General features: G+C 34.4%; 2 protein-coding genes across 4 annotated transcripts in view; one reads left to right on the forward strand and one right to left on the reverse strand.

The window, feature by feature from the left end:
- The window catches only part of LOC109579481 (uncharacterized), a 319,803-nt gene that overhangs the window by 96,099 nt on the left and 201,442 nt on the right, over positions 1–22,262 (forward strand). The window lies entirely within an intron of this gene.
- The window catches only part of LOC105225307 (uncharacterized), a 105,189-nt gene that overhangs the window by 55,396 nt on the left and 27,531 nt on the right, over positions 1–22,262 (reverse strand). Inside the window, exons 5-7 of one of the 3 annotated variants that reach the window (XM_049446672.1) lie at positions 21,037–21,099; positions 13,623–13,769; positions 13,000–13,129 (exon numbers count right to left, since the gene is read on the reverse strand). In XM_049446672.1, the coding sequence (XP_049302629.1) occupies positions 13,000–13,129; positions 13,623–13,769; positions 21,037–21,099 (340 nt within the window). The remainder of the gene's footprint in view (positions 1–12,999; positions 13,130–13,622; positions 13,770–21,036; positions 21,100–22,262) is intronic. The other 2 variants (XM_049446673.1, XM_049446674.1) reach the window with 2 other exon arrangements.

Consider the following 22,262-nt stretch of genomic DNA (forward strand, 5'->3'; position numbering starts at 1 on the left):
TCATGTGTTTAGCGGATATATAAAAGTCAAAGAAAAATTTTATAAAAATGAAATAAAACGGATTTCGAGGACACTTCCTGTGACTTAATACAAAACGGTTGAAACCTAGCTAAAGGTTGGTGTAGTGGGGTTGAGTTGAACATCAATCATTCTAAGATGACCATCGTACCGTTCACAAAACGTAAATCCCTGCCCGGCCTCCAGAACCTTACCCTTGGAGGCAGAGTGGTAGAGATGACTAACACTGTCAAATATCTTGGTCTCACGCAGGATTCCAACCTGCGGTGGAAGTAGCTTGGTTAAGGCAACTAAAGCACTATTGATGTGCAAGCGATTAGCTGGAAATGATCGAGTTGCAAGCCAAGGATCGTTAGGTGGTTGTACACCATGATCGTGCGATAGGGCGATGGTCTGGGCTTCATAAGTTTCGCAGATTTCGGTAGGGCTCCAACCATGCGCACTTGTTTTCATGTAGTGATTGGCCAGGCAACCAAACACACACTACTAAAAATGACAACAGAAGGGTGTGGCAGAGGTAAGGTAATCTTGTCCCAGTGGATGAAAGAGTTAAGTCGTGTATTGACCCTTCTCCCAAGGAACAGCATTACCAGAAGTGTTAACTTCACCAAGAAATTCAAGGTTGCCCTTGGCAGCAAGGTATCAAACTCTCCATATCCTAGGAAGTTTTCCGAGCATTTTTCAGGCAGAAGTCTTTGCCATAAATCAGTGCAAAGAGATAAGTTTCCAACGTAACTATCGTAACGAACGTATAACCATACTTAGCGATTGTAAAGTGGCGCTTAAAGTAATCTCCTCCTATGAGATCAAATCGTTCCTGGTACAGGGGTGTACAGAACGACTGAATAGCTTAGCGAAGCGTGACCAAGTGAACCTCATCTGGGTGCCTGGTCACAAAGGTATAGCCGGGAGCGAACTGGCTCATGAGCTCGGCTGCTCCGTTGCATCCATTAACATGGCAGTACCTGAATACTTCACTGCGGTGGGTACCCTTACCATAAAGGAGTTGCTTCGTTAGGAAGAAGGGGTAAACAGAGAGAGGAATTGGAAACAATTCCAAGGCAGGCGCCATTCCAAGTTGCTTATGATTTGTTAGAACCTTCATAGGTTTAAATCTGTAATCAACCTCCCAAGAGATAAACTCAGACAACTTGTCGCTATCTAAAATGGTCATTGTAAGTCAAGAAGCACTTATATAACAAAATATGCCTGGTTCCTGTGTAGATTGCGGGTCTGCGACAGGGAGCCTGAAACACCAAAACACCTGCTAACGAACTGCATAGCGGGCTGCACACGTAAGTTAAAGGCCCTTGGAGCCATTTTTCCAAAGAGGGATCACATGGCTTCGCTAGTATCCAACAGCATATTGGACTTTATCAATATGCTGGGGATAGGTGAATCTTTCTTATACTTATACTTATACTTATACTTATACTTATACTTATACTTATACTTATACTTATACTTATACTTATACTTATACTTATACTTATACTTATACTTATACTTATACTTATACTTATACTTATACTTATACTTATACTTATACTAGTACTTTTTTACTATTAAGTATTAAGAACAACCCTAATAGAGATACGTTTCCACTCAAAGGATCAATGGCGTTCGAAAGGAATGCGTCGTTTTATTAGAATGACAGCCAGCGATGTAAAGGGAATTAGAAACACGCATTGTTGACGCGAACAAATACTTGTGTGCGTAGTAAAAAAATGTGATTACGCCAATGGCGACAGTGGCGTACAAATAGGGAAAGCAGAAATTATAAATATAAAATTCTGAATAATTTTTCGTAAAAATGTGACAAAGAATAAAAAAAGACATACATATGTGCCACTTGAAAGGAACTTAAGCGGAGCGTAAGAATGTCAAACAAAGCAGCTAGTATGTGTAATGAAGCATACCACTAGGCGCATATGTAAATTTATTGCTGCTGGACTTGAACTGATTTTGATTTAGCCGTTTGCAGTGCTGCTGAGTGCCTGGCAGTGAAAGCCGCCAAAAACAGCCGCCAGCCATATGAGTGCTCAAAAGACACCACAAACATGTTGGCATGACTGTGTGCTTGTATATATGTTTGAGAGTGTGTGTGAGTGCATGTGTGTGACATTTTAACCCAAATTTTGACGCCAACAACTGCATTTGAAAGATGACAATGCCATCAGCGCAATTCGCACAAGAGTTGCAACAACAACAACGACACAATAAGATATAGAGCAAAAATGCGCTGCGAAATTCAGTTTGAATAAATAACTGTAAAAGCGGCAAAAGAAGTAGCAGCACATGCACAATTGTTGCTGTTGCTAAGTTGTAGCAGTTAAAATGCTGCTTCTCCGACTGCATGACAGCGGCAAGTGGCATATATACATAGCTACTACACACACACGCACTCACACAGCTCCCATACGCCGTTGCTTGAAGGAATTTCGCAAAAAATACATATATTTGTTGTATTTCTTTTACATTTCTGCTGTCTTCCTCGCATGTTGCTGCATTTTATTGCTACGCTGTGTACATTTCAATGCATTTGCCGCAAATTTTTTAACGCTTTCGGTTTTGCGTTGTCACTGCGCAACATGACACACGCCAACGCATGTTTTTCGCTTCCATGCATCCCTGCGTTCCGCATTCAACGCTCTGACTGTTGACTCAAGCAGCGCTGCTGTTGGTTGGCTGAAGCAGCGCGTGCGCGCATATTTTCGCGTAAATGCACTTGAAAAGCTGTCAGTTGCATGCAACATACATTGCTAATAATAACACTTGTAAACGCATGAAGAGCAGCAGTTTTTTTCCCCCGTTTGCGAATGGCAAAGAATTTCGGAGAACAATGCGCTGTCATGAAGTTTTTATTTATACACAAACATATGTTTATATTTTGTACAGTTGAGTGAAATTTTTTATAAGTATACAAGCAAATAATTTCTGACTCTTTTTTTTGGTTAGAAGTTGGAAAATCTTAAATTAATTTTAGTTTCTTTTCGAGCTAGAAATTTTTTCCTTCACTTTGTTAAGCTCTTGTCTGTAGTATCAAAAACAGGTTACGTCATTATAAAAATGTGTATATAGCGCTTAAAGCTCCGCTAACTGCCTAATTAATCTTCATCACCTATCCAACATGTATGCTTGATTTTATCAAAAAACAACAAGCAAAAGCGTTAGTTTCGGCACTATCTCAGTTCCATCGCAGCTGTTATATATATATATATATATAATATACCTTTCACAGATGTATTTTTATAGCCTAAGAAGGTATAAAGTAATATTTATTCTGACATTGATCGAGCAGTTTGGATGTTTGCTATCAGCTATAATGGTCCGATGAGAAAAATGTGTTTGGAAATAGTAGCAAACGCTGATAATCCATTCAAAACTTCTTCAACATACGTCGCAAAGTTCGCAAAAGTTTTCATACAAGGACTTGAACTTGATCGGTCATGCTATATGGCAGCTATATGCTATATTAGTCAGGTCTCAACAATTTCTTCAGAGATTCAACGATGCTTTGGATAATGCTCTCTGCTAAATTTCATGGTTATATCTCGTCCGCTAAACATTTTTTCCATACAAGCCCTTGATTCTGATGATTCAGTTTGTGTGATAGGGAGAACAGGATCGAACAATAACTGTTCAAATCCCCAGGTACTGAATATTTGGACCCCAGAGCATATAATTGATTTTTTACCTCCAATATTGGGCAATAAGTGAGATATTTAATTGAAATTCATTGGTATTCTTTTTCTGATAATGGTACATCTGTGTGTCGCAAATGGGTATGAATACTACTCTTAGCTCCCATATACCCAATACAACGATTTTCGAACTTGCTACTTTATACCTACCAACATCTGAGTTATCTCAATGAAATTGGTAGTGTGTGTTTTACTGATAACAATTATTTTTTGTGCCTAAAATGGATAATGGATGGGCGAATACTTGACCTAGCCGTCGTATAACTAACATGACTTTATTCCATATGATTGGTAATGGTATGTCAGGTACCTCAATGAATGAAAATTTTATGGGTAAGTGGCCTAGTAATGGCATGTAGTATTGGCAAAAGCTAGAAAACATTTGGTTGATACTACCCCAACTCTTCTATACTACATACGTATAATGATTTTCGTTTTTCGAACAAACTTTTTGGCGAATATATCGGACAGTGCATAGATTATATATATTTTTATATAAAGTTGACTTGAAGTTTTTTTGTGGGCTATGGTGATTCGAATTAGAGAAGTTCAACGGTATATATACTTGTAATTGCTTGTATTTCGATCGTTTGATTGACGTTTTGCACCTTAAGATTAGGGAAATTAAGGCTTTGATTCTGAAAATTTGCAAGAGTGTAAAATGTTCAGTTTCACCCGAATATAGCCCTTCCTTACTTGTTGTTTAAGTAAACTTTATGCGATCTCCCACGTATCCTTCTAACAAACTTCATGACAAACTTTGAATGTTCAGGGTCAGGGTTTAAAAAAACAAAAGTTTTAAATTCCTATCTGCTGTTTCGACTTTAAAAGAAACGTTTTTTCGTTCGGATTTTCGACGGCTTGTCATTGACCAACGTGTTACTAATTCTTAACAAATGGCATAAAGCTCGGCTCCTGTTGATGAATATTGTCCACTGCTATCCCAGACCCTTTGATAGCCAGCATATCAGCACTATCATAATACCACATATGTTGTTTCTGTACAAGGATATCACTTAGGTGCACTACCCAAAACGGCAATGAAGGAATTAGTAACTATATTACCAAGATTATAAGTGAAAACTCCATTAAGGAGAAGTAGACTCTTTGAGCTAAAGTTTGATTGTTATGCAAAGCGTTTTAGTATCTCAACAATAATGTATTCCGAATTTCACTGTCCTACAAGATACGATCGCTGCGAAAAGAACTATTTCTTTTGTTTTTGATCTTGCCTTAGCCAGGATGTCAACCCATTTTCACTAATACCAATTATTATTACTCAGAACCTTTTTGAGTAAGCTGCACGAAATAGCAGTTATATTAATTTTGATTTTTATTTTGGTACTCACGAAAGCAGCTCATTGGTTTATGCTTGTAAACTTTTGACAAAAAGTTGGCCTTCAATTAGGCGTGCTTTGAAAAAATTATCAAAGACGCACACCTGAGATAAAGAACAAATTTTCATGCCAATAAATTCATGATTTGTAAGTATACGCAAGGCTATAAATTAAAATAAATTAATTCTATTCAGATTATCTTAATTTTATAGACTTCGATTTATGGCCTCCAGAGTAACTGAGAATTTAATTTTTCGAACTTGCCTCTTTCTGAATTATCTGATTTTAGTAAAAAACCTTACATAGGCATATTGCACTTATACAGACTCATACAGTGCTCTCTAAAACATAATCTTATTCAAAGTATTTTATTTTTTGTACCAAATTGATGAGAAAATATGGTTTTCAAAATTATTTCTTAAAAGAAGTATTTGAAACTACCCAAACGAAGGACTGTAAAAGATTTTAATGCCAAAATTATTTTCAAGACTGAATATGAATTTGATTTTCTTGATATTTCTTCGAAAAATATAATGTGAATAAAGCAAATCGTTTAATAATGGTTAAGTGGTTAAAAAAGAAATTATGTCAAAAAATAATCCGTTTCTCTCTTCTCTGTATCACCGTTTAGTCCTTTACTTCAATATGTACTCAGCCTTAATCAAAAATCAGTGCTTATGAGATTACCTTGATTTCGACTATTTAATGTGCCTTTTTCCGGTCAATTTAATCACAGTTCGCTTCAAAGCACTTCATTGTAGCAATTTAGAGTACTATTTCCCAGTCTTTTAAACTCACTTCAATCAGCAGAATTTAAAGGGACTATATTTAAAGGCAATTGTTAGCACTGTAAGTAAGTAGCTTTCCACATAATGTCTACTTGAGCTCCCCATAACGAATATATTTGCTGCTCCCACATTTTGGCCGTATGCCTTTTATTTTTGCTAATAAAACTTTAATTTTTCTGTTTAAAAGGCTTTGAAGCCCTCCAAGGGTACTTTTACTATCCCTTCTGTTTCCAGCTTTTATGAATGCCGCTGCGTCACAGTAAAAATATTCCCATCCAAGCAATAAATGTGTGTCAACAGACTGCAACGATAAGCTCCCCCAACAGTTGGCGAGCGCTTTGCTGTCTCCCTTCCCTGCTACCGACGCCGTAGCGGTGAAGGACGGTTGGCCAAGTTAAGGCAAAGGCATTTCCTTCACTTTATTACTACTTTCGCTATTTACAGCTTCTACTTTCCAGTGCGTCAAGTACATTTCCGACTTCATTTACTTTCACTTAATTTCTGCGACTAACTACTTATTTACGACTTGTGGTCGCCTGTGCGCTGTGTGTGTGCCGCACACCTTTGGGGAGTGTTGATATTTATAGACGAGCGTTTACCTCCTCCCTCTACTCACACGCTCAGCTAGGTAAATGAATGAGCGAAGTTGGAGCAGCAACAGCAGCGCCATCTGCTCAGTTATTATAGCATTCGCCCGACTGATTTCAGGCGACAACTTGCTGATTTTGCATAAATGCAGAAAAGCAAAATGTGCCAACGAAGGCCCGGAACGTGCCAACCGATGAAGTAGTGCATTGTGTGTGTATGAGTAGATAATATATCTCGCTAAGTGTTGTACAAACAGCTGTTGCAGTGAGGATTTGTGGAACTTGTATATACGATGAAGCAACTCAATATATATCCATCAATGTCCTTCTGTTGGCTGACAGCTGCTTCCATTAGCTACTTTTCTTTCTTCAGTTTCTTTACTCCTCATCGTAGTTGTTGTTGTTTCTTAATTAGTTATATATCCCATTGAGCTGAGCACACCTTGATGGAAAGCGTTAAACTTGCTGTATTTTATAATATTAATAAAAGTAGTTATAAATGCTAATGAGCGTAAGCATTCTGAGGAAATCGTAGGTAAATAGTAAGCAAAGCGCAAAATGTGACAGTGAAACCGAGCGTGAAAGTGGTCTTACGAGCAATTTTCTGCTAGATAAACAATGCTGTGAATAACTAACTGTTTATGTTTGAAATGTCGTAGCATTTGGAGTAACAGAGTCAAGTAGTGTGAGAAAGAGAAATTGTTTGACATACTCTCTATTTTTCAAGAGCTCTTTAACTTCTGTATATAACAGACGATCCTCAAAGAAAATACATATATAGTACAACGCTAGGAAACCACACTCTGGACGTATGATCTAATCTTACAACTTCTATTCTATTTGAACGTCTAACTTCTTCTATTCAATTTTATTTATTTTATAATTTATTTGCTTCAAAATTCTGTTTATTTTTAATTGCATTATTGATCTCTAGTAAAACGTGTAGCTATAAGTATTATACTATACTTCTTAAATCTCCAATGTGCTCTTCATATATTGTAGTGCTAGATATGAGTACCCTTCAAAGTCATAAGTGAACCTATTTGTTACCCTTCAGCGATTCCCAATAAATATCATAATTAACCCATTTACTTATAACTTTTTAAATAGCTTAACTTATAGTATAAGCACTGTCTGATTAACTTTCACTCTTTTTATACTGAAAGTTTATGGGCTTTTGAGTGGTCAACAGCTGAAGCTCGGTCGGCATAGCGCCGAGATAAACAGCATATTCCACAGAATTTACACAAAGGCATATATTAACCCAGATATACTATATGTATATTAAAATTATAATTACATAAGTAACAGACAAGAAATGGTGAATGTAAAAATAAATGCTTTAATGCTCGCGTGGTTGACGGTAGTTACGTGTTACTAACCATTTTTTGAGTTACCTGGTAAATGTAGAGGAAATTGTTGACGCGCTCTATAAAGAATTTAAACGCTTCTAAGTATTTCATAATCAAAATCAGCTAAATTATGATACTTGATAACTTTCGGCGTTCCGAAATATTTCGGTAATTCGGAAAATTTCGGAATTCTTAAAATAGTCTAGATGTTTCGAACTTCAAGATTTATACTTTTTGAGACTTTATAATTTTCCGTAAACTTTCGGGAATTAGATAATAAAAAATCGAAAAATCCTAAATTTAGAATATTTAAAAAGTCTTTAATTACAAATAATATATGTAATCTTGGAAGACTCATAACCTGGATCAAGAATAGTTTAGAGGTTTTCTAATATTTTGTCTTTAAATTTTAGCTTTAGGGATTATAAATCCTTTAAATCTTCACAATTTTGGTGGCCGGAAAATATGAGGATTTTCATAGTAATCTAAAAATTTTAAATTTCAAAAACAATTCAATAGTTTCAGAAATTACAATCTTTTAAGACTTGATAACTTTCGGGATCCCGAAAATTTTCGGGATTTTTTAACAATTTGATTATAAATATTAGAATTTATAATCTTTTGATACTTTCTAACTTTCGGGATCCCGGAAATTTTCGGGATTTTCGTAACAGTCTAGAAGTTTGATATTTCAAGATATAAAATTCATTAATTTCAGAATTTATATTAATTTAAGACTTGATATCGTTCGGGATCCCGAATATTTCAATTTTGAATTTTAGCAATTATAATCTTCTAAGACTTGCTAACTCTCGAGATGCCGGAAATTTTCGAGATTTTAAGATAATTTTGAATTTCAAAAATTTTATAATTTCAGAAATTTTCATAATAATAAAAATTTTTGAATTTCAAAAATAAGGAAATTCTTTAATTTCAGAAATTTTTAATATATTCTAAAATTTTGAGCTTCAAAAATTTTTTTTAATTTTAGACATTTTTGAATAATCTAAATTTTTGAATTTCAGAAAGCAGAAAATTATTTAATCTCAGAAATTATTGTAAAATCTTTTAACACTTAATAATAATACAAATTTCGGGATCTGAAAAATTACTTTCCGAAATTTATTTAAACCAAATGACAATAGCTAACCTCCGCTTCAGTTTTTTATTTAAAGTGCTTGATAAATAGTCTTTCCAGCAACATAATTTTATCCAAAATGCACATTTCACACGAGAAAATCAATAATGAAATTTAGACTAAACATTTTTATAAACTCTTGCTTACTTTCCCGGAAATCATTTTAAACTATGAGCGCACTCACTTGTATACTTTAATATACAGTTATGTTTACACTGATCTATGTATGTGTATGAAGGAAAGCCCGCGCGGTCAAAAGTTCAAGCAAATTATTGTGAGCCAAAACGTGTGCGCCTTCATTGCGGCAATGTAAATTACACATTTTTAATTGGAGTGTACATATCTGGCTGTCTGCCACTCGACGTACTCCAAATTAAACCAATGTAACTTCATACACTCGTACAATCTACACTTCCTTTTTGATGAATTCCTTACTTTCGCTTTACTCTGCACCGCTGGGCAGCGCAATACAGCTTACGCTTTGCCGCTATGCTTAAACTATTACTCCAGCCTATTCACCACACACACACAAACATACATTTTTAAGCATATGCTTGTAAGTAATTCAACTTCTCTTTTTACTCGCATTTATTCACACTCTCAATCTACTCCAGTTACTTGCGCTGCTGATGAAGTGCTTGGCTTGTACTTAACACGAAGCGGTGACTTGGCGCGCTGAACCACGCTGCAACTTCATTTGCAACCTACTTGTTAAGACTTGAGGCACATGCCACACACAAACACACAAATACTTGTGTGTATTTGACTGTGTGGGGAAGTACGTTGGTGTGGGCAGACATGTGCTGCATAAAAGTAATGAAAGGATTTACTACTGTGTGTAGCACCTGACGGTAATGCTTTCTTACTTGCACATTCAATGCAATTCAATGCACGTCTGCAGTGCACACACACACATACAGACCAATGCATTTACTATGTTCTTCATTTACGTGGCTTTGCGCAAGGCTTTCAATGCAAATAAATGTGCTCGCATTCAGTTTATCTTTCAAAGGTGCTGCTTTATATATTTTTAATATTCCACTTCCATTTTACTCGCACGTTTTGCACAATTCTGATTTTGCGATTTTAAAAGTATGCGTCTGTATTTTTCCTGAGTGAAGAAATATGTATATATAGTATAAATATTTATGTGTGATCGAGACGGGGTCTGCTCTCAGTCAATAAGCTTATAATATAAAGATTTAGACTAAAATATAATATAATTCAAGGCATATTTTCAATAAATTTTTTTCAGGGATAGTATGTGTGTAATATACTCTGTAGTATAGTACATACATACATACATACATACATACATATGTACATATGTATGTGTTAATAAATTGTTGGTAGTTGTGTGGGTTTGAGATAGTAAATGTTATTAATCCTCTTAGTATTACATAAATAAAAAAATTGATGGCAGAAATTTTAATAACTGAAAATTTTAATATTCAGTATATTTGGATAATCCCGATTAAGTTTCGGGATCCCGAAATTTTTTATAACAATTTGAATAACTTAATTTTTTAAAGCTTTAAGCCAAGTTTTAAGAAAAAATTTAAATATCCCGAAAATAAAAAAAGTTTCGGGATCCCGAAAATTTTTTATTCTACTATTTATTCTAATTATTTTCATCTAAGTCAAATTTTAAGTAAATTAGTGGTCAAAAATTTGTAACTTCAAAGAGGTATTTAAAAATTTCAAAAATACGGGATATACATATGTACATACATACATATGTATGTATGTACATACATAATTGCGAGATCCCGAATATCTTCTAAATAAAAATTATTCTGCAAACCAATTTTTAATTAGAAATGTAAACTTCTATGACTAGTTCAAAAGAGCAGAAAGGTTTACAAAAATGCAAATTTCTGCTACAAAAGTTTTACAAAAATCTCCTAAGACTACTTTAAAAGGCCCAATCGGGATCCCCGAAGTTTTCATTACATATTTTTCCTTAAAAGCATGCTCTAAGCCTACTTTAGGATAAAGATAGTAGCTTTTAGTAATTTTGAAAATCCTGATAATTCGAAACTTTTTTCAGAATCCCAAAATGTTTCGAGTTCCCCAAATACATATGTATGTACATAGGTATCACACTTCAAAAGCAATATTTTTTTATTTAAATACTTTTATGAAATGAGATTTCAAATCATTATCAAATGATTTTTTAAGTTTTGAAAACCCCAAAATTTCATAAGAATATAAAAGCCTTGAAAATTTCCCGGGGTCCCGAAATCAAGTCTCAAGACATTTTAATTTTTTAAATTTAAGATTTGTGGAATATTTTGAGAATCTTATAATATGCATTTTAAGAATTGTCAAATCTTAAATATCATAATTCAGTTCAGTATGTGAAAGAATTTCCTAAAAATTTAAGAGGCAACTTAAAAAATTTTATCGAGAAGTAGCAGTTGTGCAATTTTTCATCAATAAAATTGAACATTTTTAGTGCTTCTTGCCCAAAATATTAATATGCTCACAGTCAATTCAAATTTACTACATATGTATGTACATGAAAGTTAAAGATATTTTGTATATTGTATATTGTAACACGGATTTGTATGTTTTACATACTTCAAATATTTTAGTATGCATATGTGCATATTTTTTATATATTTCTTGTTTGCATTTTTATTTACTCTTTCGCATATCAATTCCATATTATTTGCGCCAATAACTTTTGTAAGCTTTTTGTTATTAATGGATTCTGAAAATATGCCACATGGCTTGGTCGCCTGTTGATGGTAATGCCGCGAGTTTGCTGTTGCCACCAATTTAGCCACATTTGCATACTATGTGACATACAAATGCAAATCTTTGTTTACACTTCCATTTTAGTTTACGAATTCATGCATATTTCCGCTTCTCTTATATTTATCTATTTTTACATACATCACTGTCACTACTGGCGCTGCCACTATGTATGCTATGAAACCATATTGGCCTCACTTGTAAATATCCCATTAAGTATTTATGGTTTTATGCGCTTTGCGTTGCGCGAAGCATCAATTTTTATTTAATGTATGAGTAAATAACACAAAGTACAGAGGAAATGGCTTTAAAATTTTCTATTTTACTTAATCTATTTTCACTGTTAATTGTTTTATTTGTACTCAACTCGTGACTACGCTGAAAGAGGTTTATTAATAGTAATAAATATTATTAATATTCTTGAACAAAGCAGTAAAGCAGTGGGAGAGTAGAGTAGACATGTGAAGATATTACTCTTAAAATTGATTTACAAATAAATTATTCTTGTTCATATGTATGTAAACATTATTTAATAGTTTCAATAAAGCTTTTGTAACTTTCGGGATCCCGAAATTTTTCGGGATTGGAAAATTAGTTCCCATAGTTTGATCTCCTAAACACTTTTAAGCCAAAATATTATGATTTTTTATTTTCCATTAGGCTGCTAAGTTTCGGGATCGGGATTTTCGGGACTTGACATGATCCTGAAATTTTATTTTCTTGAACTAAGAAAAGTTGATTGTATAATTTAAGAGAAGAAATGACGTTGAGTGCAATAGTTTTCGGGATTTTTTATATTCGGTATTCCCGAAAATTTTCGGGATTTCAAAGATGATTCCGACATTTTAATTTCTCGAAATAAAAAAATTAAATTGTATAATTTAAGATAAGAAACGACGTTGCTTTCATTGAGGGTAACAATTTTCGGAATATAATATTTTCTTTTCGGGATTCTTAATTTTCGTGATACTTAATTTTCGGGACTTTCAATAAATCCATAAAAATTATTTTTTTGTTCATATATTGATTTTTTCTTATTTAATTGTAGCCAAGTAAAGCAGTTCAAGATGTATGCCTCAGCGTATGAGCAACATTTTATGCGCCATTTCTGTGCTCGATATAATAGATGCTTTGTTTTCTTGTATGAAATTCTTTATTAAATTCATTAAATTCGATATTCATTATTAACCAAATATAAATGATATGACATATAAGAAAGTTATTAACACTGTTTTTTTTTTTTTAATTCTGGAAGACCATTAAAGCCAAGATATAATTATTGAAAACATTTTGTTAAAAATTATCGTCTACTCACAACTAATTGTCGATCCGAAATGATTGTGCCAAAAGTAATCGCCATTACCGGTCCCATCAGTGGCGAAACCAACATGGCCGCTACAATATTTGTTGCACTATTCTCTATCAAACCCAAGGCCGCCAGAGAGCTGTGTATATAAATAAACAATAGTCCATTATTATGAGTTCAACAGGAGCTTAAAACTACAAGGCACTTAGGAAAAAATAAAATAAATGCTATAAATACCTTTATATAAATAAACTACTACTCATAAGCAGCAAAAATAAGCAAAAAACTATATTTTTCCCTCTAAACCCACAACGAATAAATGCCAGCTTGTTTTTAGCTACGAAGCAATTAAATATTGAATAGTCACGCAGACAAAAGTTAAATATTGCGCTTTCATACAAACTCGCCAACATCTATGAACTCAATAGAGCACTACAGAGCTCCAATTGCTCTGCTTCGCATCACCCACTCTATGCCTGGCATTGTTGCTATTTGTGGCATTAAGCTGTACCAGCATTGTACAAATCCCTAGAGTAACATTTGTGTTTTTAGTTCACTTTATTTTGTGCCGCTTTTCGCCTTTATCTTTTAACATCATTTACTTGCTATTGATTGCTTATGTCCATACTCACTCAGCGGTCACAATCAAGAGCAGATAATCGAACGACAAGGAGCCACCAGAACGCACGCCGTCAACCACTTGTTTCACGGTTAGTTTCGATTTAATTGATTCGACAAAGGCATTCCATTTAGATAGTTCCTCGGCGGTGGGATCCTCGCTGTGCAGTTGGTGAGGTGCAGTAGGAGAAATGAAAAAGAGACGAAGATGAAAAGAAGGAAAAATATATTATAAATATACGCGTATGTATGTATATATAGTTTCACGTATAGAAAATAGGTTGTGTATAGAGAATAAAGCGCAATTAGCAAAATTGCAGCTAAGCATTTGCGGTGTTTAATGGACAACTCACCTAAATTTTAAATCAGTCTACAATAATAAAAAGCGTATGTTCTCATTGTGTTAGTAAAGAAATTCACTTCAACTTGTGCAATGTGGTGTCTGGTGTTGTCACAAAGACGAAAATGGTGGGGTTTATAGATGATGGAATTAAATTTCTCCTATGTTAAACTCTACAATTTTGGATAGTGTTAATTTATCACAAACACAAAAAACTTAAGTTGAGTACCAAAATAAAAAAATGGAGTTTATGTGGGGCTAAATCAAACTCAGTTTGCTTCAGTAGTGGTAACTGCATAAATTCCAAAGTAATCAATTAACTCGAATTTATCTTAAAAAGGGATACGTTTTCACAAAAGATAAGTAATGTAGAGTTTAAAGGAGAGTTAAGCTTCCTTTATGGTAAACACCACATTTTTGAGAAGTGTTGTTTGTCTGATCCTGAAATGAACACGAAATTGAAGTTTAAGTAGAGCTAGTAAATTCTGCTTGTAACAGTGGTGTTTATCGCTTTAACTCCAAAATAATCAATAAACTCGAGTTTAACTTGCCTTGTGAACGAGTCTAAGACATATTCAACCAAGAGCTAGTATGTTGTTGGAGTTAAATATTTTATTTAGTGGTGTTAATAAAAAAAGGCAATAAACTCGAGTTTATCTCACAAAGTCAAACTTTTTTTGCCGCATTTGTGAACTGTGTTAACTGCTTCACTACCAAAATAATCAATAAACTCTCGTTAAATGCTAAAAATAAGTGTTCTATAACTTTATGAATCAGCTTTAAGCAATGTAAATCCAAAGTTTGCATCATCAACTATTGTAGATAAGCATTCTCAACTCACTGTTAGAGTTCTGAGTTTATGAATTCACAACTCACTGTCATAGTTCAGAGTTTAAATCATCTCTTAAACACCTGACCTCATTTGCAAAGCAATCAAAGTCAAATTAAAATCTTATAATACCTGCAAACTCAAAGGTTTTACTATTGACTTCTTATATTTATTACCTTGAGCTACAAAGTCTGCAGTAACCTGTTTCAAAATACCCTCTTCAATGTGTATTGGTTTTTTGTTTTTATTTTTCTAAATGAAAAATTTCAATATTTTACCATTTTATATATATATTGAATAATTATTTTTTTTTTTAGTTTCCCTACTTTAGTCATTCCAGCAAAGTCAGTATGTAAAATCGTTTCATTCCACGAACTTCCTCCAATCCTTTTAACACTCTTCGTTGACCTATGCATAAGAAACTGATTAGCATAAGTAATCGCTGCAACTCAACACCTTCTAATGCCGCACAGCAATAACAAATTAATGCATATTCATTAGACTAATTAAAAACCGTTAGTTTTACACTTTGCGCATACAATGCTAATAGTCAAGTAAAATAGAGGAAGGCGGTGTTACCAATTACACAGTTCAAGAGAACATTTGCATTACGGTGGGAATTTTTAATGGGAAGCAACAAATTGGAAGAAATGGATAACAGGAAATAACTATATATTTAAAGAGAATCGATACTACATATATACTTGTAGTATGCTGAGTGACGAAATTGCTTGCTATAATTTTTTCTCTTCCTAAAAGAGTTTAATTTTAAGTCATTGCTAATACTATGCTATTGTAGATATTAGAGAGGTAGAAGATTTTGAGATAATTTTTAACAATAAAATCATATCCACCGCCAGGCACCTTTTTTCGAAGGCCACCTGAAAGTCGGTAAGGGAAATTCAAAATTTTTCAAAATGAATCACAGACTATTAGAGTTTATGAAATTGTCCAAATGTGCAAAATTTTTCTTTTTTTATTTAATAAAGTTCCTATTCAAATCAAAAATCTACAAAAAACGCAGTCTTTTCTGACCAGAAAGTGGATAACATAAATTTGTTATTCTTTGTTGGGAGAAAAAGAGATAAAAAATAAGCAAATAGACAGAAACTTATATTAAAAATCTTTTAAAATTGGCTAGTACAAATTAATTAAAAAATTAGAAAAAACTTGCATCAAACGAGGAACACCTCAATTTTGATGCCACGGCGTATGAGTAACATTCTGATTTGATTAGAACATTTCATTGTCACACTATGATAAAGGTGAAGGAAGTATGTGAAAACTTATACTTAAATGTACCTAAGCACTAGAGCATCAAGCAAATCACTTATTATGGACGTACGTCTAGGCGTATGAGTAACATTCTCATTTCTTTAACAGTGTATTTCATTATCATGTTCTTATAAAGGTGAAGGCAGTTCGTTAAATTTATATATTTTAGAGTACTTATATGCGCTATACTAAGAAAAAGATCAGCCATCAAGCAAAACACTATTAATTGGACGTCTTGGCGTACGAGTAACATCTAACTTCTGATGATTTAAGGGGTTACATGGGTTTTAAAGACTCAAAAAATGGGTATTTTTTTCAATTTTTTAATAATATTTGTAATGAAATTATTTATTTAACAGTTTGACATATTAATGATACATATGTAATAAATACTTTGGGAAATTTTTACACAAAAATATTGAATAATCAGCACTTCAGAGGTCATGTCCCTCGCCCTCTCAAAAAAAAGTGCTCTCGCCGTGGACAGGATAACTCACGACTGGTTCATCTAAAATTAAAAAACCAAATATTTTTAGTTAGTACATGAATAAAACTCGTACTTGAACGAAGGAAAAAGAAAAAAATTGAAATTTGAGTTTTTGGCGGAGTTGTTAACACAGAACTACACTTTTTGGTCAAATTTTAGGCATATGTTGCCTCGTATAATAACTTGTAATAAATAAAAAAAAAAATCCTTCGTTCAATTACGAGATAATATTATTTTGAAGAAGTGTGCAAAATTTTAAGAAGATCGGTTCATAACTTTTCGAGAAATCGTGTCCACCGACTTCAAAAATCGAGTTTCGAGAAAAACGCGTTTAAAGACGGCGCACTTAGCCTAGCTTGCTTCGAGCGCACAAATGTTATAGAATTCAATAAGACAAAAAAAAAAATTTCGATTTTTTGAAACTGTGAAACCCATGTAACCCATTAATCGTATACTCTTTTCTGACCAGGCACAAGTTGAATGGAATTTTGCTTTACAATGAGAAAGTCAACTAAGCTAGTATACACTTTTCATATCCTAAGTAAATTCTCAAAATTTGGTGAAAGGATAGCTATACAAAAAATAAATGTTAAAAGAAATTTTATTTTCCTTACTTACAACACGAACAGTTCATAAGTAACCCAAAATCTTCAAATTTTCATTTGAAATTGTACTTTTGCATACACAAGACTCACCTAAAAGGTTTTGAATGCTCGTATTTGCAACTACAATGCTTCATTAGGTTTATGACAAGAACCGAACCACCAATTAGATCCACTAATCCGGTAGTACGAAAAACAAAAAGAAATCAAATGTGCACACAAAGATTATATTTCCTTTTATTTCAATCACTAAAGGAACATCTTTACTCCAAAATCTCCATAACGCCTAACTGTATGCAATTGTTCTGCAAATTTAAGGCTACTAACCGCACACATACTACTTGCTAGGTGCAAGTGCGCAACTATGGTGCAAAGTGCAAAATCTGCACTGATTATTTTTCTATGGCTGGCAAGCTTTATTGCCTTTATAGCCGCTTCGACTTGAGTCGTAAATTTTTTACAAGCGGTGACTGCATTTACCACAGCGGCAAGCACTTGCAGTTTGTGTGTCATAACAAACGCTAAGGTGTGCTAGCATGCAGCTAAGTAGCGTGAGTATGGCTTGTTTTTTATGACGCCTCGGTGGCCTGCTCCCAACTGCTGTCAGGAGTGCTCTTCTATATTAATATGTATCTGCAAAGCAATTGCGGCTGACATATCTTCTTGTATTTTATATAAGTACTTATGTTCAGATGTGTTTGTGTGTTAGTATATTATATACATTGTTGGCATAATATATATAGTCAGTATATTATATATACAAGTACAGTCGCCTTTTGCTTCGTGACTTTGTTGCGCGCGCCAATCTGTTTTATGGCACTAAATCTCGCCCATTGAACGCAAATGCCATCAAGTCACCTGTCTTGTGGCGTTTCTGCGTATTTTACGACGCGAACTGAAGCGGTGAATTTAACTCGGTTATATTGTGGGTAATTAAATGTTAAGCAGCAAATAGAAAACAGATGTTTTAGAGGTGGCCAGATAAGTATAAAATTTAGTGGCGGATCCTGAGGTACAAATATACTAACTTCTATACAAGCACATGTATGTATGTATTAAAGAAATAACATATATGTGCAATATACCAGACGTGCCAATGGTCACAGTCATCACGATGTTTGCACAATTTTGCTTATAGAAACCTTCTTTATTACTTGGAGCTGTCATACATATGTATGTAGTTCCTTGCTAAGAGAATTAATGTAAACAAATTCTAAAATTTTTCAAAAATGCTCAAAAATCTAGTTCTTTTGACGAAATATACATATGTGTCCACCGCAGAATTCTAAAAATATTAAAATGAGCGTCTTTTCTTAACAGCTTTGTATGTGATCAATTTTGACCCGGACTGCTAATAAATCAAGTTGGTCAATCACTATTGCTCTTTATACTTGTATAATCCTGAATTCATTTAACGTCATGTAACCTAACAACTAGTGCCATACCACGTGATCAAATATGAACCGGACTGGCCTAAAAAACTATATTTTTACATATTTTTACACAGATCATTATTATCGCCTTCAGAATAGGCTCCTGAGTAAAGAAAACCATGCAATTTAACCAATTTTCATATATTTGTTATAAGCTTCGCCTGGGAAGGACTGGCTATACATATGTACTATGTTTGTCACAATAATTGTAATACTCAAAAGGAAACGTCGGAAACTCTATATAAATAATCATCGTGCTGAGCTGAGTCCATTTGGCCATGTCCGTCTGTCTGTATGTTCATCTGTCCGTCCGTCTGTCTATGTATATGAGAACTGATTAATTGATTCTAATTTATATTGCTAACGTTTGCTTTGTTTTCTTTTTTTTTGTGGTTTTGGCTCATTTTTGGATGGTCATTCGTATGATAATTGAACGGTTTCGACTTCATACTCATAATGCAACAATAATGCTACGTTTCACGATTGTAAGGTCGTCAGTTAACTTGGAGCATCTCTTTTGTCACATTTACTCGATGTCACTTTTGCAAAAGATTCAGGTATTTTGGCACGAGCCTAGCATTGACATGGCTTATACCCAAAACATTAACCAAATGGAGACCAAACTTCCCTCGAACATTAAAAGAGTGTAAGAAAATTTTGTTTTCGATTTGGTTTGTGTTGGCAGTTTAAGTCCGGGTCAAATTTGATCAGACGGTATTTTGATTTGGCATCGGATAAATCAGTTTTATTTTGTTTTTGTAGTTTAAATCCGGGTCAAATATGATCACACGGTATTATGATTTGGCATCGGATAAATCAGTTTTATTTTGTTTTTGCGGTTTAAGTCCGGGTCAAATTTGATCAGACGGTATTTTGATTTGGCATCTTCAAAATCAGTTTGGTTTGTGCTGGCAGTTTAAGTCCGGGTCAAATTTGATCAGACGGTATTTTGATTTGACATCCTATAAATCGACAGCATCTGTTGTAAATTAGGTCGGAATTAAACTTATTATAATTTTGTAGAGTATTACGGCCCTAAAAATACTCAAAATTCCATACAACTCTAGAAATGTACTCCACACTTAGAAATCCTAAAATTTTTGACTTTAAATAAATAGTTTTTCTACATTCCTCACCAAAGTGTTCTTTCCTTACCAGAATATTACTTAAATCTTAATTCTTGAAAAACTTAATTTTCCGTTTAGCAATGCACCGACTCGCTGCCGTGAAATATATCTAAATGTACGTATGTACTTTAGCTCTCGCACCGCTCCTTCTTATCGCTGCGCTAACCATGATTATCTAAATATTGAATGTAAACATTTATGTTGAGCACATTTCAATTGACAACATTATTGCTGGACAATCAGGAATCAATGATGCTCCAATCATTGTGGCATAGCCAATGGGGGAATTGAAAATGAGAACGAACAAACAAAACGCAATCAAAATACAAGAAAATAATACGGAAGCGCTCTTGAAATAATAAAAGCGAAACAATTTTACTATTGCTGCTGCCATTAAATTGCTAGACATGGACAAGAATATATATATGTATATGTACATATGCTATATACTTATACATATATATATAGCTAAGCGCAGTTACTTTGGTGGCACTCAGACGCAGCATTGCCACTCAACTGTTGCAACTCCATGAAACTACCGGCGGCGAAGCACCTTCACAGGTACTCCCGGACAGCAGGCAAAGCACACACAAGCGATGAGGCATGCACAAAAGCAAATTAAACTAAATGATGCTGTTATTCGTGTGTACACGCCCCTGCGGAAAGGAAGGCGGCCAGGAGGGTTGGAGAGGTAGCTGCTGGGTGGAAGTTAATAGAAGCGGACATACAAAGCTAGACGCAAACACAGCGCTTTTGCTACTTTTTCAAGTACAACAACACGACATTTTCAAAGGCAGCAGGAAAAGCTGCACTTGAATGACTCGACAAATGTTTTGGGGGAAGCGGAAAGGTAGGAGGTTGAGTGCGCTTTGTTCAGCGGCACCTGAAGAGCAAAAGAACGCACTCGCACGACACACACACACACACCCTACCATACTTTCACAGCGTGTGCAGCTGACCAAAGCAGGTTTTCATACGTCGCGCTGCGTTGGGTGTGCCAAGTGGGCTGTGTTTATGCGGAATTTGACAGGACAGGACAGCAGAGGACAGCGACTTTGCTGCAGCAGACAAGCAGAACACTTATGGTAAACTAACTGACCAAACAGCGCATACACGCACACACATATACACGTGCTGTTAGCAGTATGTTGTGCATGGGCATTGCCGGAGACTGTCAAGTGACTGCCTTTATGCGGCTGATTGTATGCAGCGCTGTGAACGCATGTGTATGTGTGTGCGTGCGTCGGATGATGATAATTGCAAACAAAGGCGTTGCTGCATGCATACACATGTTTGTTTGTATATGTGTGTGCTGTTATGCGACATCTAACTTACCTGTAGTCATCCTTGTTGACAGCATCGGTGAGCGCATCGTAAGTGACACTGCACGGTATGATGCTGCAAAGAGAAATATGGCAAGAAAAATCGTGTGAAAGCGCTGAAAAATAATCAAATTAAAAATTGTAAGCAAGTATGTGTTGAAAGCACATTTTGCCGGCGAATGGCGAAAGTGAGTTTGCGTAAAATGAGTGAAGGCGGAAAAATCTGCTTGAAAAACTGCGAAGTTATTTGAACAATTTTTTTTTATGAAATGATTTGGCTCTGCTAGCTTAATACAAATAACAGTGAAATTCTTTTACAGTTTTTTCAGAGAGTTTCTCTTTAAAACTGACAGACAGTGTAATTATTTTATTAAAGTTCTTGTTTTAGTATAAATATATTTTTTTTTAATCCATTGATTGATTTATTGAAATATTATATTATAACCATAAAATCACTTTTTTATTCAAAATCAATTTTTTTATTAAAAAGTTTTCAGTATTATTTATAAGCTGGGTCTTTTTTTTAACTACTGCTCCATCAGTTTATCTTTAAGAACGTTTTTCTTTAAGCTACTTTTTTCAAAATTGCTTGAGTGATTATTTGAGAAATAATGATCCGATCAATACACTTATGCCAACATTTTTTTTTAGTCCTCAAAAAAACTTTTCTTAAGCACTTTTTGGGATAACCTTCAGTGAATTTTGTTTTATCTCTTCTGTTGACTGAAAACGGGTTCCACGGAGCATCAATTTCTGTTTCAGTAACAATTCTTTCACAATTCCGACCATTTTTGATGGATATTCTAACGGAAACACCTCAATACGGGCAAATAGAATTGCTTATTGATTGTCTGTCCCTCCGACACAAATCCATGATGCACCAAACCATGAATATCAAAAACGCAATGGTCATCACCTTAATTTTTGAGCGGCTGGCGTGGGTTTTCTGATGATTTTTGACATTTTTGCATCTCAAACTCATAAACCCATATCTCATCGGTAGTTGTAATTCTCTCCATAAATGTGGTATTGGAATTCACATGAACAAGCATATCCCAAGAGACATGTTTACGGTACTCGTTTTGGAAAAAAATCCCAATATACGGACGATTCGAGCAAGAGCGCGTACGAATCCAAAATATCTACAAAAATCATTCGTACGGACTCACGAGAGATATCGATCTGCCATCACCAAAATACACATGTTTAAAATATCATTCAGCTGGACAATTTATCTAT

This window comes from Bactrocera dorsalis, chromosome 1, assembly GCF_023373825.1.
Source record: "Bactrocera dorsalis isolate Fly_Bdor chromosome 1, ASM2337382v1, whole genome shotgun sequence".
NCBI lineage: Eukaryota > Metazoa > Arthropoda > Insecta > Diptera > Tephritidae > Bactrocera > Bactrocera dorsalis.